The sequence below is a fragment of the Panthera tigris genome, chromosome F3 (genome assembly GCF_018350195.1).
Source record: "Panthera tigris isolate Pti1 chromosome F3, P.tigris_Pti1_mat1.1, whole genome shotgun sequence".
NCBI lineage: Eukaryota > Metazoa > Chordata > Mammalia > Carnivora > Felidae > Panthera > Panthera tigris.
The window spans coordinates 9,742,978-9,761,124 of record NC_056678.1 but is presented as its reverse complement, the minus strand read 5'-3'; the positions used below and the strand labels follow the sequence as shown (position 1 = coordinate 9,761,124).

The 18,147-nt window shown below is 36.9% G+C and overlaps 1 protein-coding gene across 1 annotated transcript in view; it reads left to right on the top strand.

Annotated features, from left to right (window-relative positions):
- The window catches only part of FMN2 (formin 2), a 387,917-nt gene that overhangs the window by 202,681 nt on the left and 167,089 nt on the right, over positions 1–18,147 (top strand). The window contains exon 8 of the mRNA XM_042976529.1: positions 13,382–13,443. Within this exon, the coding sequence (XP_042832463.1) occupies positions 13,382–13,443 (62 nt within the window). The remainder of the gene's footprint in view (positions 1–13,381; positions 13,444–18,147) is intronic.

Genomic DNA, 18,147 nt, shown 5'->3' with positions numbered 1-18,147 from the left:
AATTTCTGATAGATTGTGTACTTTTGGAGCAATGTATATGCGTGCATTCAAAATAAAACTTAACAGTGTTCCCCCTTTACAGTATGTGTTAGGAAACAGTGGCAAAATGTGGACAGAGTTAGGGTCCTATTTCCAGGGAGACTCACTAAGCTCTATTTTACAAGAGCATAAATGTTTACCTAAGCAAGAAGGTGAAGTCCGTTATGCCCAATAAAGGACATTTTGCAGTGCTGGTTTACGGAAAATATTCAACAGACAGTGGATCTTTTACACAAAGTACAGTGCGTTGTTTGAAACTATGTATGCTCATCTATACACTGTGCTTAAAATAAACACTATCTGGGAATATGCTAGTCTTTTTTTCTTTCTTTCTTTTTTATTCCACACCCTAGATTTTGTCACCTGCCAAAGTCAAATAAATCTTATCTAAACAGTTGAGATAAGCCTTGAGTTGTACCCAGTATGGTCAAATCAACAAACCTCTTCAAAAACAGAAATGAAATACAATATCACTAGATTAAACAGTCTACAATGGCAATCATGTTTGCATTTAAAGATTTTATTCCAAAAGGATTACAGTGTTGGTATCCGTTTTTCCCCCTGCCTAGACAAGAAGGCGACATACTGAGTCAAACAAAATGCATTTGCTCTCTAACAATTTAACTTGTGTGGCTCTTATAAACAAGGCCCATAGGTGTATGAAGCCTACTGACTTAATCAGTAACTCATGTCATTAACTTTGTATAAGCAAGTATGCTTGAGAGGTACCAGTGGTGGATTGGGTATCAGATTTGTTTTTTTTTTTTTCCAGCAGGAAAGCCTTTCTTTATGTAGCCTAAGTACAAAAATCTGTAGAATTCTGGCATTTTATTGTCTGTACCTTACAACAAATCCCTACCAGGTTAAACTGCCTGAAAAGAGAAGGTAGTCTAAATGGCTATGTATTCTAAATTAATAGGATATTATAAAAATGCAATTTTCTTCCCTTCTAAGGCACATATCAATTTAATTGCTAATGCACACCCTACAAGGGCGGGAAGTGTGTCTGAGGTTTGCCACCACCAGGTCCCCAGGGCTGAGAAGGCTACCTGTCCTGGAGTTAGAACACTATGGATATTTATTCCAGAAATGAATAAATGATGTTTTCAAGAAGATGCTATTTACTTTGCAGATAAATACAAATATTTTATAATGATTTAATCAGTTGCTGATATCTAAAAGTATGTTTGTGAAGTGAATATATTTTTGTTTATAGTTAAATGGTTCCCTTTCAATGTCACACTGTTTAATTGGCAATTTATTTATAAGTGATAAGCAGTAAACATGTCATGATGTCAATCAATGGCATTTTTAAAACTACCTCACAGATAGTATTAACTTCTGTGCACTTCTTGACCATAGAGTATTTTATACACTGCCTGCTGGTTTGAAAATAACCCATGTCCCCACTGGTCTTTAAGTACATCTTCACATACTCGCACTCAGCCTCTCGCACATCTGAGAGTTAGCCCAACCGGATATACAATTGGGGTTCTGATGTGATGCCTTTCTTTTATTTTTAAGGTCCAAACAATAATATAAAATACATATCTTCATTTTCTAATTTATATTGTTGTATAAGAGCAATTGTATGTATAAAGGTATATATGATATTCAGACATTTAGAGAGAGCTAAGAGTCTTCCATTTTTGGGTGCCCACTATGGCAAGGACTGTGTTCCACCTCTTAATTTGACAATAACCATTTGAGGGAGGTGTTAACATCATTATATACCCATTTCACATGTGAATAAACTGAGACTCAACTTATCAAGGATCTCCCAAGGGACACACACTAACTAGTCACAGATCCATGTTTTGTTTTTTTTTTTTTAATTTTTTTTATGTTTATTTTTGAGAGAGAGAGAGAGAGAGACAAAGTGCACACGGGAGAGGGGCAGAGAGACAGGGAGACACAAAATCCGAAGCAGGCTCCAGGCTTTGAGCTGTCAGCACAGAGGCTGACACGGGGCTTGAACTCATGAACTGTGAGAGTCAGACACTTAACCAGAACTGAGCCACCCAGGCGCCCCCACGAATCCATGTTTTTAATCCAGGTTTGTGTGAATCCAAAGCACTGAGGTTTAAGGTTTCAAGAAATTTTAGAAAAAAATCAAGAGTAATTATTTGGGTAAATTAGAACTTCTCAATAAATATGTTAGTATATTAACCAGGGATTTGAATGGAAGGGGCAATAGCAAAATTTAGAAGTCTTATAAATGTAAAAGGAATGGAGTGTCACTGTTTTAATTTGGAATCTTTAAAAGAATGCTATTGATGTATTTGTTGTTAAATTTATTATGGTCCTTAGATAATCCAGAATTCCTTGAAATATTATTTAAGAATTTGTGTGTTTCGGGGCGCCTGGGTGGCTCAGTCGGTTGAGCCTCCGACTTCGGCTCAGGTCACGATCTCGCGGTCCTTGAGTTCGAGCCCCGGGTCGGCTCTGGGCTGATGGCTCAGAGCCTGGAGCCTGTTTCGGATTCTGTGTCTTCCTCTCTCTGACCCTCCCCCGTTCATGCTATGTCTCTCTCTGTCCCAAAAAGAAATAAACGTTAAAAAAAAATTAAAAAAAAAAATTAAAAAAAAAAGAATTTGTGTGTTTCATGTGTATGTTAAAAATTTGTGGCAACATGTCTCTGGCAAGTTCCCCACAGTGTGGGAATGTACGTGTGGGACAAGCCCACGTGCTCAAACATGTATGATGGTTGGATGTGTGAACAATGGAAATGTTACATTATCATTTCATATTCTTATCAAGTGTGAAGTTTAGGTGAATATGGTGCCAAATATCTTACTCTATGAAAAAATGTTAGTTTTAAAAAAAAATTTTGGTTATGTTTGATTTTAACTAAGCCAAGCAAAACCAAAAAAAAAAAAACCTTTAAAATTGCTTCACTGCATCATTAGGAATTTTTTGCTAAGTGATACATTTTGACAGTGTTTTAAGTAACTCCCCAGATGTGAGGATTTTTAGTTGGGAGTTAATGCGTCAGTATTTCCTTATAAAGGGTTCTTGCTCCATTGTCGTCAGATTGCACAGCGATATGGACTTACCAAAGGTTTCTATGCTTTACTGAATTTCAAATAAAAATGTGAAGTTAATAATTCTAGGCATTGCTGCCAAAATGTTTTTTTTTTTCCCTTTTGTTTTACCTTTTTATATCTTCCTGGCAGGACAAACAGAGCAGTATTAGAAATTACTGAATGAGTAAAAACTGACCGTTTGCATCCACCACAGACTGTAGATATGAAGGAGGGAGAGGAAGCTGCTTCCTCTTCAAATATCTTTCTTTTCCTTTTTTGTCTCAGTTTCTTCCTTCATTGTCATGCAGATGGCTTTGCTTATATTGTTTGCAACAGATCCCACTGCCTCTGCCAGTGTTTGGCTTTTGCTTTCTCAGGTGTTGCTGCCTTCATGGATTGATGGGACCAATAACACAGATATGTGGTTGATAGTGTCTCTTTCTTAAGGTCAGCTAGTATGGCTTCTTTCTGAAGGTTCAGTAATGATTTTGTTTTTCACATTATACGCTTTTTTAGTTTTCTGCTGTTTGTGGAACACTCTGGCATGAGTGTATGATGTATTTAAGGCAAGATCCTATCAGGCTATTTAAAATCTCCTTGGAGGGACAGAGCACATAATTCTGTACAAAAGGAGTATCTGAAATATATCAGGTGATTTGTATTTATGTTAAAGGGCTCAATCAAGAGGTCAGAGATGTCGTTATGAGCCATGGTACTTAGGGAGTGTTTCAGAGATTACTTAGGCTGCAGCTTGAAATTGCTATTTTGTTAGAGATAGTGGTTTCTCCACATTGTCCACACTTTTCAACTTCCCCTCTGTTCTAGGTAACCATTGGAAACAATTCTGGCCAGTGAGACAGAAGTAGAAATTTGCTAAGGATTCACACTTAATAGACATTGCACATACTTTCTTGCTGCTTACCTTTTTCCTCCATTTTGCCTGGAATGTGAAAGTGATAGATGGAGTTATGGCAGCTATTTTTCCACGTAAGGAATAGGTATTTAAAGACCATAAAAAACTTTTTATTGTCTGTAAGCTTTTTAAAAACTTTCTGAGTCAATGCCAACCTATCTCAACTTTGTTTAAGTCATTATTTACTCAGATATTCTTTTTACGGTTGAAAAGTTTTTAATGAGTGCAAATGTATTTAGCACTTTTGCCATATTATCAAATGGCGGATTGTCAAGAATATATTCATATTTCAGATGTCTTTGTTATACTCTAACTAAATGGCTGACATTACTGCCTAGAATAGTATAAAATGAGCCAAACTTTGAAGCAGGAGGCGAGGAGGACTAAGTTATAAACCAACATGATGAATGACGTTTTTTCCTCTCATTTAGGCCCCGTGTCTTTCATTTGCATTCCTAATACAGCAAAGGGTTTGGAATTCAGCTATTATTCCTCTTTAATTCTACCAGGATTCAGATACTCTTTTTAAAAATATCTTTCCCTTTACCAACTGTACTCAGTTTGTGTTAATCACTCTTGTACTTCTTCACCCACCTATAGAAGTATTCCTCAAAAAAAAAAAAAAAAAAAGAGGTTAGAGTGGGAGAGAGCCAAAGCATTAGAGACTGTTAAAAACTGAGAACAAACTGAGGGTTGATGGGGGGTGGGAGGGAGGGCAGGGTGGGAGGGCAGGGTGGGTGATGGGTATTGAGGAGGGCACCTTTTGGGATGAGCACTGGGTGTTGTATGGAAACCAATTTGACAGTAAATTTCATATATTAAAAAATAAAAAAAATAATAAAAAAAAAAAAAAAAAAGAAGTATTCCTCAAAATAGTTACCTAAAAACCTTAAATTTAGTTAGGTAAGAAAAGGGAAATGTTTCTATTATTAGGTAAAGACTTAAAAGAGAAAATAAGCTGAAAAAGTTTCCAAGTTATGGTCTGTCTTCTAGTTTCAGAGTCCCTGAAGTTAAAAATGCTTTTGGTGGAGCAGGCGATCTCATGAATGAATTTTGTGAACACGGGGATCACCCAGGGCAGGACTTCTGGCTGTGTTAGCATATGAGCCAGGTGCTGTATATTTGGCAGAATATGGTCAGAAGGGAGTATGTGGGATCTAGTCTTGGGAACTGGTCAAAACTGATTATTTTCTCTAAAACTCCTATTATTGGGATGCTGGCCATCCTGAATTGGTCTAATGTTCTTAATGTTTTCTCCTCTTTTTGATATACTTTTGGGAAATACTCTCTCATTTATTTCCCATACCTTCTATTGAATGTTTCTATGATGTTACCATGTTTTTATGTTTGGAGAACCACTTTATGTTTCCAGTTTGGAGGGTGTTGCAGTAATCCAAGCAGTAGTTGGGAGTGTCTGGGAACAGGGTGGTAGCAATGACAATGATGAAGTGAAATCATATCTGCATGTATTTGGAATGTAGAACCATGAGGATTTATGATGTACTGGGTGTGGAATGTGAGCAAAAGGAGTTAAGGATAGCCCAACCAGCAGATGGGTCTCCATCATGTGAGAGAGGGGAGAGTGTGGGCACAGTAGGTCTACCTTTAGAGTTCCAGGTGAGCATGCTGAGTAGACTGTTGTTTCTACAAGGGGAAGGTTCAAGAAGGAGGTTGGAGGCTAGAGAGGAAAATGTTTCAAATCCACCATGAGACTATAAGAGATCACCAAGAATAGGAATGTAGATGGTTAGGAAGAGGTAAAAGCGTCAAGCCCTAGGATCCTTCAATAATGAAAGGTTGGAGAGAGAAGGAGCCAGCTAAGGAGAATGAAGAGTGGGGAGCATTATGAGCAGGAGGAAGAAGAGAGTGGCATTCTGGAAGCCAGATTAAGCATGTGTATCTGGAGAAAGGAATTATTCACTGCATCAAATGCTGCTGAGATTGAGGAGTGTGCATTTGGATTTCACAGGATTGAAATTACTGATGACTCAATAATCAGAGCAAAAGCTTGAGGGGTGGGATTAAGAAGCTAGGGTAGAGAAGAATGTGAGGACAGTGGGTATTGGAAAACCTTAGGAAGATATGGAGGAGTCTTCTGTGTGTGTGTGTGTGTGTGTGTGTGTTTCCCTTCCCTGTTTGGTCTCTACTTCCCCCCAAAGGTGAAATTTTTTATTTCACTGAAATGTACAGAGAGGTAGAAATTATCTTCACATGTGTCCTTTTTCCTGATATTAAAGTATAATGACTAGTTACTTGCAATTCCTTAAAGAGATCTCAGAAAATTTTGCTCCCCAGTGGCTGGGACATGATGACAGCTTGGAACCATTTTAAATGAGAGATGCTTCTGATCTCTTATTTAAGATGAGTTTCTACTTGAACAGAGGTCTTTGCTTTGCTTCTCAGCAATCTGCAAGGCTAACTTCATCTTAGCTTTTCCTGTGGCTTCTCAATTCCAAATGGGGTAAAAAGATGGTTTCTCTAAGCCCTTATACTCTTTCTTACTATGTCAGTGAGAAGAGGACATGAACTGTAAATACAGGCTGATTTGCACTTATTGTGTTTAAGCTTTCTGCTGACTCTGCTCCCTTCCCATATACCTTAACCAAAATCAGTGTTGATGGTTTCCCTGTGGGTGAGACGTGTTTAGTCTCCCGTATTACTATCTGTACAAGTGGAACTGTGATTTTTTTTCCTTTTGCTGAGAATGTTTTCAACCTACTTTCTCTAAAATCTCTCAGTCAAAATACTGATTTTGAGCGATGTTGGTAAAATAGTTTTCTTGTAGGAACGTTAGAGGGTCCATAATAACAATAAACACAACCAACATTTTCTGAGTGTTTGCTACAGGCATGGCACTGCCTCTGAGTGATTTATTTGAATAATCTCCTGCAAGAATCCTATAGGGTGGGTGTTTTATTAGGTCTATTTTGCAGATTCGAAGCAAATTGAGATACCCTATGTTACACAGATAGTAATAAGTGGTGTATTCCACTGCCTTCCACTGACATTTGTCAAATAATGATATGACATCCCATATTATTATTTTATCTTTTTGCAGTATGAAGTCATCTAGAGTGAAGTTATTTGTTTACAAAAGGGCAATCAGGGTGAGCTCAAGGAATATTCAGTTTGTCCAGGCAAGTTAAAGGTACAGTTAAGTTTCAGGAATTACTAACCTCAACCTATTTCAACCTTTTGACATTCAATGAAGATTTTTCCCCAAGCCTCGTATGTACTAGGTTCTTCTATATTTTGTGAAGTTCACAATAAATTAGGCGTGATCATCTATGGTACAGGGAAATGCCTGTCAACATTATCTCATGTTTCTGTATGTCTGTATATCATGCCTCATATAAACTTATTATCAATGAGACTAGGAGGCTTAGCTGATTTGATAGATTATGCCTGTATGAGAAGTCAGCTTTCATGTAATAGAGACGGCGGGATGTTACTTCTAAGATTGGGTTGCAAAGAGAAGGTGGCCTTATCCTGCACGCCCCCTCTAGATCACTCTGAAGGAAGTGAACTTCCTTCACCCTGTTGTCTTATTGCGAGCTTACCTATAGAGAGAGACATCTGGCAAGAAACTGAGGCCCACAGCCACAGTTTCAGCCAATAACCAGTGAGGAGCTGAAGCCCTCAGTCTGAGGAACTGAATCCTGCAAACAACCACATGATCTTGGGAATGGATCCCCCTACAGAGTCTTCATAGAAGATCTCAGCCCCAGCCAACACCATGACTGAAGTCTTAGGAGAAATCTTGAGGCAAAGGTACCCAGCTAAAACCGTACCTGAATTTCTGAGGCACAGATAATATGTTTGTTGATAACATGATAATATGTTTTAAGCCCCGACTAAGCTTTAGTGTAATTTGCTGTGCAGAAATGGATGACTAATAAAGCCTCTTGATAATAAACACCATGAGGTTTTCTACTTTTGGGGGCTTCCAACCCCAGTTTAGCAGGGCATGTGAGAGGGAGGGATTAAGGCCGGAAACCACAGTGACTGGAGTTCAGGGCTGGTGGAGGGAAGGGGCCATCAAAAGCAGTCCTGAGGCTGCTCTAGTCCTATCCCTTTGGGGAGATCCCAGCTTAAAATACAGACTGGAGTAAAGCAGGTACTAACAGTGTTCCATGGCTTAAAATATTGCATTCAGTAGGAGTAATTGCATCATATAGAATTTCACCAAGAAGTGAACTACTTTATCTGGCTGCTCAAAATATATGACACATTTACAAATTTGGCTAATAATTAATGTTTTCTGAACTTTTGTTTTACATGAGTTTCTTTTAACAGAAACTCTTAAAATATAGTCCTTTCCCTTTTGTGTACTCTTTTTTTTTTTTTTTTTTTTTTTTTTTTGGTTAGAAGCACAGAGACTGGGTTCTTGTTATTATGCAGAAATTCAGACATACATGTTTTATTTCACTGTAGTCCGAGTGATTTAACATCATAGTAAGTTAGAATAAGCAACATGTACCACATTTCTGGTGTTGAAGAAGGCAAATATGTGTTAATAGCAGTGTCTAGGGAATGTGATATGGGCCTATGACGATTACCTGTTTGTGTGTATGTGTGTACAATGTCATGTGCCCAGCATACAGCCATTTCCCATGATAGGTCTAGAATTCTTTTTATGTAACGCAGTATCTTAGAAACAAAAGGAAATAGATTTTTTGTTAGCATAGTTTATTTTGATACATTTTTAATGTTTATGTATTTATTTTGAGAGAGAGGGAGAGGAGGAGGGACAAAGAAGGAGGGGGAGAGATAAAATATAAAGCAGTCTCCACAATGTCAGCTTAGAGCCCGATGTAGGGCTTGAACTCATGAACTGTGAGATCAAAACCTGCGCCAAAATCAAGAGTCAGGTGCTTAACCAACTGAGCCACCCAGGTGCCCCTTTTGATACATTTTTAATACCTTACGTTAAATTGACTGAGATCTAAAATAGGCTATTTCACTCTTTGTTTTGTAACAGCATGTTTTAATGCGAAGTGCATTGGATCTCAGCGTATACTCACTCAGTGAGTGTATACCAGTGGAGTTCATTAAGGAAAGAGCTATGGTCTCAGCTTCTGATTATTGAAAGCAAAAGTTTAATCCTGGACCTAATTTTAATCTAACACATTCCCAGCTCAATCTCCAGTTTCTAACCAATGTGTTGACAGATAATACATTTTAAAATTAATTACATAAATTATTCCATGGCTTCTTGGATTAGCCTTCTTACTATAAAATTGCTTATATTCTCCACATAATAAATATATTCTACAGACACAAGTTATTATCCCACTTGATAAAATCTCAGAGAAGCTTAGTGTCTTGATCAATGATACACAGCCTGTTGATAGAAAAGCCAGAAAGAGTACCAAGTTCTTCTACTTCATTATCATATCTTGGACATTTTATAAAAGTTTAGGCTTAAAAATTAAAATGCTATCCATTTTGGTCTGGAGTGATTATTAACACATGGTCATTTATAGGTTTTTTAAAGAGAGTGTTAAAAACCTCCATATGTTCTAATCCTGGAAAGTCAGCGTGTTTTATAAATACGCTGATAATCTTTTAATATGCAAAAAAGGCCAGAGTGGCCTCTCAACACCGTCTTAGCCCTTGTATCTTTCTACATAGAAGCAAAACAGATGCTTCTTGGCCAAATTCAAAGTAGCATTTATCTATATATATTTTGTGGGAAAGCAATTAAAATTGCTTGGTAGACCTACAGGGGAATGGCTGGGTGGGAAAGGTGATGAGTCCCAGACAATGATGGCTGCTCCTGGAAGTCTTAGAGCAAAGAGTAGGGAATGAGTGTGAAATATTTGGCTTCTAATCTTAAGTGTAATCACATTAGCACCTAATGGAATATTAGAGAATAAAGTAATCTGAATTAAAGATTTATCACTGAATATCCTTCCAAATTGGGGTTTATTTATGTTGTGAAATCTTAGTCTTATGCCTAATAATTTAAATGTCAAGTAAAAAAGACAGAGCATGATGAACGATACCCAATAGCTGTAAGCCAGGCTGTCATGTAGTTGTAATAATTCATCATTCATATGAGAGTGGAACCCTTAATAGATGCAGGTGGAATTTTTATTTTTGGTCCATGAGGGCACAAAACACAAGTAGGAGAAAAAGAAAGTTGTTTACCTTTGGGTTAGATAATAAAGCTTATTAAAGCCAGAAGAGTTGAACTTTTGTGAGAACTTGAAGAGGGAAATAACGTTAACCAACAACATGCCAGATTCTTTTACTTGTTCCTGCCTTTGGTCCCCATGAGACCCCAAATCTTGCTAATGCTTTCTATTATTTTCTTTTACCCTTAGCCCTGTCCTCCATAAAGAAACTAAAACTTGTCAAGTAGCTTACTTGAAATAATGTAGCAGTGAAGAAAAATTTAAATTTAAACCCAGTTAAGTTCTATGTTCCGTGTTCCTTCCACATCCATAAACCATCCCATAAAAATAGCTTTCCCTTTTGGGGGAATAGAGGAACTATCACCCAGACATAATCTCAAAAAAGGTGTTTTCCTCTCAAAGAAGGCTGAAATTTTGCACACGGAGTCAGGGGATTTGCGAGGCGCTTTTTCTTGAATGTTTTGCCACCTTAAAACCTGTATTTCTAATTCCATTTCTATTTATTTCCATTTCCATTTCTATTTCTATCTTTTCTATTTCTATTTCAAAATTCCTTAGCATGTCCACACCTAGAAATCTGATTGCAGTGTTCTCTGCACAAAACCAGTTTTCTGCAGCCTTTCGAGGCCGAGTAATTAAGCACGTCCAAATAGCTCCAATTTCAAATCATTGTTACTGAAGTAACTGTTAACCAGTGTAATGAGGTATTATGGTCCCTGAATGATAAGGACACTACATTTATTGGCTACATGAGTAAGTGCTTTGTTTCATTTCCTTGTTTTTAGAATTTTATCAGTTGAAAATACACAATGTACCTAATCACAGATTTTAAGATTTCGCTCTAGCACTAGATGACAGCACTAAATACTTAGTAAGATATGATTTTAGTCTGATTCTTGATTTCTGAAATGTTAAAATTTGCTTTTTAGATTGAGTAAATATAGCACCTCAAATAACCTTAACCTTTCCCAAATTACATCTTTTGCCCTTATTTCCCTTCTAGAACGCCAGTCAGAATCCATTCATCTGCCTGTATCTAATCTCTAATATCCAACTACACAAGCATGACTATATTGTTCCCTCAAAACTGCAATTCCCATCAAATTGTGTTAGCGTCTCTCAAGTGTAAAGCCAACTAAGTGAAAATTGCGTGGAAAAATAGTAACAGTGTTTTCTTCCATGGAAATTTCCTTGAGGATGACTAAAAAGTGAAGTTTCGGGGCGCCTGGGTGGCTTGGTCGGTTAAGCGTCCGGCTTCGGCTCAGGTCATGATCTCACAGTCTGTGAGTTCGAGCCCCGCGTCGGGCTCTGTGCTGACAGCTCAGAGCCTGGAGCCTGTTTCAGATTCTGTGTCTCCCTCTCTCTCTGTCCCTCCCCTGTTCATGCTCTGTCTGTCTCTGTCTCAAAAATAAATAAGCGTTAAAAAAAAAAAAGTGAAGTTTCATGGGTTAGGAACTTTTGAGGACTTGCTTAGGACCATATACTTATGGTTAGGTCCACATGGTATTTATTAAGATATTCTTCAGTACCTGACATTGCATGAGGTAAACAGATGAGAAACTTCAGTATATATATCTAAGCAAAATTTCATGTGGGGAACACGTATAGGAATAACATGTTTTAAAACCAGGATAAACTCAGAGGACAGTTGTATCTTTTGTGAATTTTGACTTGAGTATCAATGATTTTATTGTGTCTTTACATTATTCTGAGAATGAAATCTTATACTAAGTTGACCAACAGCATTTCTTTCATTGTTTTCCTATCAATCTTTTGCTGTATCACCAGAGGAATGTTGAAATACTGGATTATTATCTAATGAATTCCAAAGTCAGAGACCTTTGGATTCACTGTAAGACTTTCTTTAAGGGCTAGACTGCACAAATCCAAAGGGGGGTAATTCCATACACGAATTTGCTATCTTTATTTGGATTTTATGTATTTTGTTACATTATAGCCATATTACCTCCAGTAAAAATCATTTGTTAATCCCTTTTAATTAATTTCTGAAATAGAGTCAAAGTTAGCTGGCTATGTTTTTACTACTTTGAGTCATTAAACAGATTGTGATATATTTGTCTTATGTGGTCTAAGGAGTGAAAAGATTTGTCTGAGAATTTTAATCAAATTCTTCGATAGATATTTGAGACATAATTTTTTGGAAATGGAGATAGTGGAATATTATTAGGATGGAAGTATCATATTCTACTTACTATGATCTTTGTTGGCAAATCTGGGCTCTGTTCCCAGCTCCAAATAGAAATGCTAAATTGTCTTGGTTAGAGTTCTCATCCATCATATGCTTCAATTTCCCACTTGTCTTTTTAAATTCTTTCTTGGGATTTTGCCAGAATCCACTAGAAAATGTCTCATATATTTTAGGCTTTGAGAGAAAAGACACTGTAAAATGCCTCAATTATCAAAATAAATCTAACCAATTTGTGATTATCCACTTTGTGATTTTTCTCCCAGAAACCTTTAACCCTAGAGGAGCTTCATTGGCTACTTGGCATAGATCTGATCAGGGGAAATTCACATCATTTCTAGCTAATATATACATGTAGGTAATACAGAATGCTTTTGATTAATCTGAATTTGCCCAAACTGAATTATAAAACATACTGACTCCATAATCCAGCATGCTTCTCAGACCAAAAGAAATGCATTTAGGAACATATTCCCTGTTTCCTATTATCAATTCCCCTTCTTCCTTGTATAAACATGGGTAGTTTGCACATTAAGAATTGATTTTTAAGGGTGCATTTGTGCTAACATCAATACCATAATCAAAGAATTATCCTTTTATTATAACAATTTAAAGAGTTATAATAAGAAATGCATCCATCATTTTTATATTAAGTCCTTCAGTTCAGTGATTCGATTTAACTTTTGTCATAAGTCTAGGTAAATTGGCAGATACGAGCATTTATCTCACAAAATAGGATGTGGCAGTAACAGGTGTGATTTGCCTGTTTTTCTAGTATTAAGCAAAGTTTTCAAATTCATGCAGTTGGGCCTTGAGAGACAGACCGCGTGTCATATTCATGGGATTTTGTATTTGAAAGACAAATGAAAGCTTTAACACTTTACCCCTGCACCCATTGAAATTCCTTGGGCACAGTCTTAGTAGTGGGTAAGTGGGTGCCCTGAAGTTAGACCACTGTTCTGGAGGTGGTCAGTGTTGTCCAAGATGATCAGATATCTTTTCACATCTGGCTTATGGCAATTTATGTTCTTTTGTCTTTTTTCCACCCCCCCCACAGCTGTTGTGAACTTGGACAATTCTGTGGTTGATCTGGAGACCCTTCAAGCTCTCTATGAGAATGTGAGTAAATAGAAGGAATTTTATGTGTGAGTATAAAATACAGACACAATACTTGCCAATATGCACATCTAGACTCATCGCTTTAATGTCCTTTCAGAAAATTTTATCTGGGTGCACTGAGTTTACTAAAGTATAAGTTTGCTAAAATACTTTCTAGGAAACTTACTGGACAAATGTATGGCCTCATAATTTCATGGATTGTGGTTCAAAGCATGTTGCATGTGAGGCCATTCACATTCCCTCTTTTGAAATATAATAGTCAGTACTTACATAGAGGTTAATTTGAGCTGAGCATTGCTCTGCACTAATTTAGTTAATCTTCACATGAAAACTCTGGGTAGGTATTATTATTACCCCCATTTTACATATAAGGAAATTTAGGTATAGCTGGTCAAATGACTTGTTCAAAATCCCATAGCTAATGTGGTATAGCTGGGGTATAAATTCATTTGAGTCTGTTTCTCCTAACTGCGTGGTTTGATTCACCAAGTGGCGGAACATTCAAGCTTTCTTCCAGTAGCACTTTTTCTTATGTTGGCAGGAAAAAACAGTAAGGAATCAGAGAAGTAGGACCATAGCGTGATACAGTCTGTGCCTTTGGGAAGTGCAGTCTAGGTGGTGAAACATGAAATGGCTTTAGCTGGGGCATGACATTAAATAACACTGATTCACATAGTAAGAAAGTGCTTTTCTTATCAGGGCCTTTACAGTGCTTCTGAGGAGCTATATGTATGTATTATAAACATACTACTATAGAAATATATAGTTCTAGAACTATATATATTTAGGAGAAAGTCTCAGTGTGGCCCTATTTTATACGTGGTATCTTTGGGCTCTTTTTGTTCATTTTGTTCCTTCTCTTGCCTATGATGTGCCTGGTATTTAAGCCTCTGTTCTCTTTAGGGGCATGACCTTAGTTGGTCATTGACTTTTCAGCCCCAAGTCAAAGAATTCCTGGCTCTGAAAGATACACATAGTGAACAGGATGCAGACTTCTTCCCTGACCACCCCCCTTGGGAACAGTATTTTTGATCTGTGTTTTAAACATATTTATATGTGGTTTCCCCTATAAAATTTAGACCTTTGTAAGGGAAAATATTTCTTATGGTCCATTGCATAGAATCTATTGATCAAGTGTAGAGTTGGTACCTGGTCAGCACAATGATCATAGGTGCTCAGTTAGAATGAGTCATTAATGAAGACTGAGAGGGGAAGTTGGAATAGTTGATTATATGGGGTGCCTGGGTGACTTATTTGGTTAAGCATCCAACTCTTGACTTCAGCTCAGGTCATGATTTTGTGGTTGTGGGATCAAGCACCATATTGAGCTCGGTGCTGAGCTGAGTGTGGAGCCTGCTTGGGATTCTCTCTCTCTCTCTCTCTCTCTCTCTCTCTCTCTCTCTCTGCCCTTCTCCTCCATTTGTGCACATGCTCTCTCTCTAAATTTTTTTAAAAAATATTATAAAAAATTGGTTGATTATGTAGTTGTCTCTATGTGATGGAAAACTGGAAAAAATTAATCATGTATTCAGTATATTAGTGTCCCAGTGAAATGGGTATGTAAAACATATCCATTTAAATTTTTTTTAACGTTTATTTATTTTTGAGACAGAGAGAGACAGAGCATGAACGGGGGAGGGTCAGAGAGAGAGGGAGACACAGAATCTGAAGCAGGCTCCAGGCTCTGAGCTGTCAGCACAGAGCCCGACGCGAGGCTCGAACTCACGGACTGTGAGATCATGACCTGAGCCGAAGTCGGACGCTTAACCGACTGAGCCACCCAAGCGCCCTAAAACATATCCATTTAGAGGTACAGAGTTTTCATTTCTCTTGAATCTTTGATGCCAACTCTTTCCCAACCAGGAGAGCCATATGGAAGAAACGTGGAAATACCGGAGAAAGCAATTTCTTCAGCAGATCCTAATGGTGCATGATGTTCATATATATTTAACTGTTTTTCTTATACATACATTGCATATGTGTATATATAAGTGCTTACATATATATATAATATATATGTATGTATATGTATGTGTTGTGTATATTATATTATATTAAGACATATGAATGTCTTAACGTGGTGTATCCATAATGCAGAAATATATATAGAAAAATACAGAAATTGGGAAAAACTATATTTATGAGGGAAGTTTAATTTGCAGTGGAGTATTTTATTTGAGTTTTTAGCCTTTCAGAGCAAATTAATTTCACGAAATAGAAATTTCTGACTCTGAACAAACTAGATAGCCATCCAGAATTTGTGTCTAATTTCTCATTATCATACTTCCTGAAAGTTGAAGGAATGCTAGCTAGAACTGGTTAAATTTGTGGTTTTCTCTTTGTTGTTGTTGTCAAACAATGGTTTAGGCTTCCAGTATGTCAGGAAAACGCAGTGGTGGGGATAGTTCACAGTAATACCAGTTCAAGTAGTAAAAGGCTAGATTTCTTTGTTAGCCATCTATGGTAAGGAGCTTAAAGAATCCATTATAAATAATAGATATTCATGCTAATAATAGAACTCATACTAATTCCTGGTTAACTTCCACTAAAGTACAAAGAGGGAGAAATATTTGTTTTATCTATGGCAATATCCCCAGCATCTAGAGTTAAGGAATACTGGGCACATAGAAAGTATTTAGTAAATGTTACATAAAGTTTACATGAATTAATGAATGGAAAAACCTCTTTCGGGCTATCATATGGTTTTCAGATCCAGTTTTCGTGTTCGAACTGATTGATACCCACTGGAAATAACGATCTGTATTGAACATCCATTTGTGTTATAGTCATTTCTTTAGTAACCTAAGAGGGTCATGTGCAAAATAATTAGTTGTTCTTTCCAGTGGGGTCCAGTAGCCCAGTCATAATTTACTGTAACCTGCTAGATATGAAAAGTATGGTTGACAATTTGAAAAGGGTAAATGAAGATTTAAAATGTTTCTAGTTTAAGAATTCTGGGTCATTAAAGAAAGACTACTAGAGACCTATTTATATATAAGTGTTTTCAGTTTTCTAGGGATAAATGCTGAGGCAAAAATATGTGCTCTTTTTTTAAATTTTTTAATGTTTATTTATTTTTGAGAGAGAGAGAGAGACAGGGCATGAGTGGGGGAGGAGCAGAGAGAGAGGGAGATCCTGTCATCCAAAGCAGGCTCCAGGCTTGAGCTGTCAGTGCAGAGCCCGACATGGGGCTCGAACCCACGAACCGTGAGATCATGACCTGAGCTGAAGTCGGACGCTTCACCGATTGAGCCACCCAGGTGCCCCCAAAATCTGTGCTCTTTTGAGTAATACATAGCAGTATTAAAGTTCTCCACATTTAGTGAATGAATATGCCTATAACAAAGCAAGGACCTGCCCCTAATTTAAGATATAATACATATTCCCTATTCATGCAAAATGTATTTGTTCAAATCCCTTCTTTTCAGTTGTTTAGGCTCCTAAAATTCCCTGAATTTTTAGAAATAGTAATAGTTTAATGTCTATTATGCACCAACCATTGTTTCAAGTCCCTTACATATATTAATTCATTAAATCCTCTAAATGCCTTACCTGTGACTTATGAGGAAGAAATACTATTGTTATCTAACCCTTTCTAGGAAATTGAAACACAGCAAGGTTCTCACAACTCAGAGCTCAGTTGACACTTGCTCACCCCTCCTAAGGAATGTGCTCTAAGCACAGAATTTCCTGACTCACGGTGATCACTGAACAGAACCTTCAGGAAGACCAGAGACACCACTGGGTGGTGGAAAAGATGGGATAAAAAAAACTCAAAGGGATTCTGTTCAGGTTCCAGCACCACAATTACACAGATATATGCCTTTGTTCTTCAGTTTCCATACTCTCACTTCTAAATGGGGTTCCTAACAATTCGTAATAACAATATCAACTTTTGACACCATCAAATGAATGTAGAAGAGTTTTCTAGACCACTCAATATTATTATGCTTAATTTTTCTTAAAAATAAAAGTAAGTGCAGGCATAGAACTATGAATGTCAAATTGCAGAAGATTGCCTCTGAGGCTGGTAAGATTGAGGGTACCAAAGTTGTGTGCCTTGTAAATTAGAGTAAAACTGGACCTTTTTAATCAAGGGTCTCAAGATTTTGCCAAGTGAAGAAGAATAAATACCTGTATGTGTACAGGCAACATGAATTAATAGAGAATACTGTTTAAATTAAAAGTTATAATTTTCAGAATTATACTACTTTACTCTCAATCATTTTAAAATTTGTTTTAGCTTTTAAAACAATCTCAAAGATACAATAAAGTTGCCAATGTGGTGCAGCGAACTTTTTTTTTTTTTGCATTGTTTGCAAATAAATTGCCAATATTAGGCCCTATTATTCCTGAACTTTGGTGCATATTACCTACAAATAAACATACCTTGAAACATTAGGCAACCATCAACATTAGGAAATTAATGCTGGAATATTACTATCATCTAATCCTCAGATCCCAGTAAAATTTTGTCAGTTATTCCAATATTTTCCTTTATATTTGGGACATCTTTCTTTGAAATCTTGTAGTGCTTTTTGTCTTCCTTCCCTTGGGCACTTGCCTCTTTTTTTTTTTTTTTTTTTTTTTTTTTTTTTGCTTTGTATTACCATTATATGTGCATGTGACCTTTCAACTGAACTATAAATTATTTAGTAGGATTTTTATACTCCATCTTTAGCTTAATGGTTTATGTATAATATT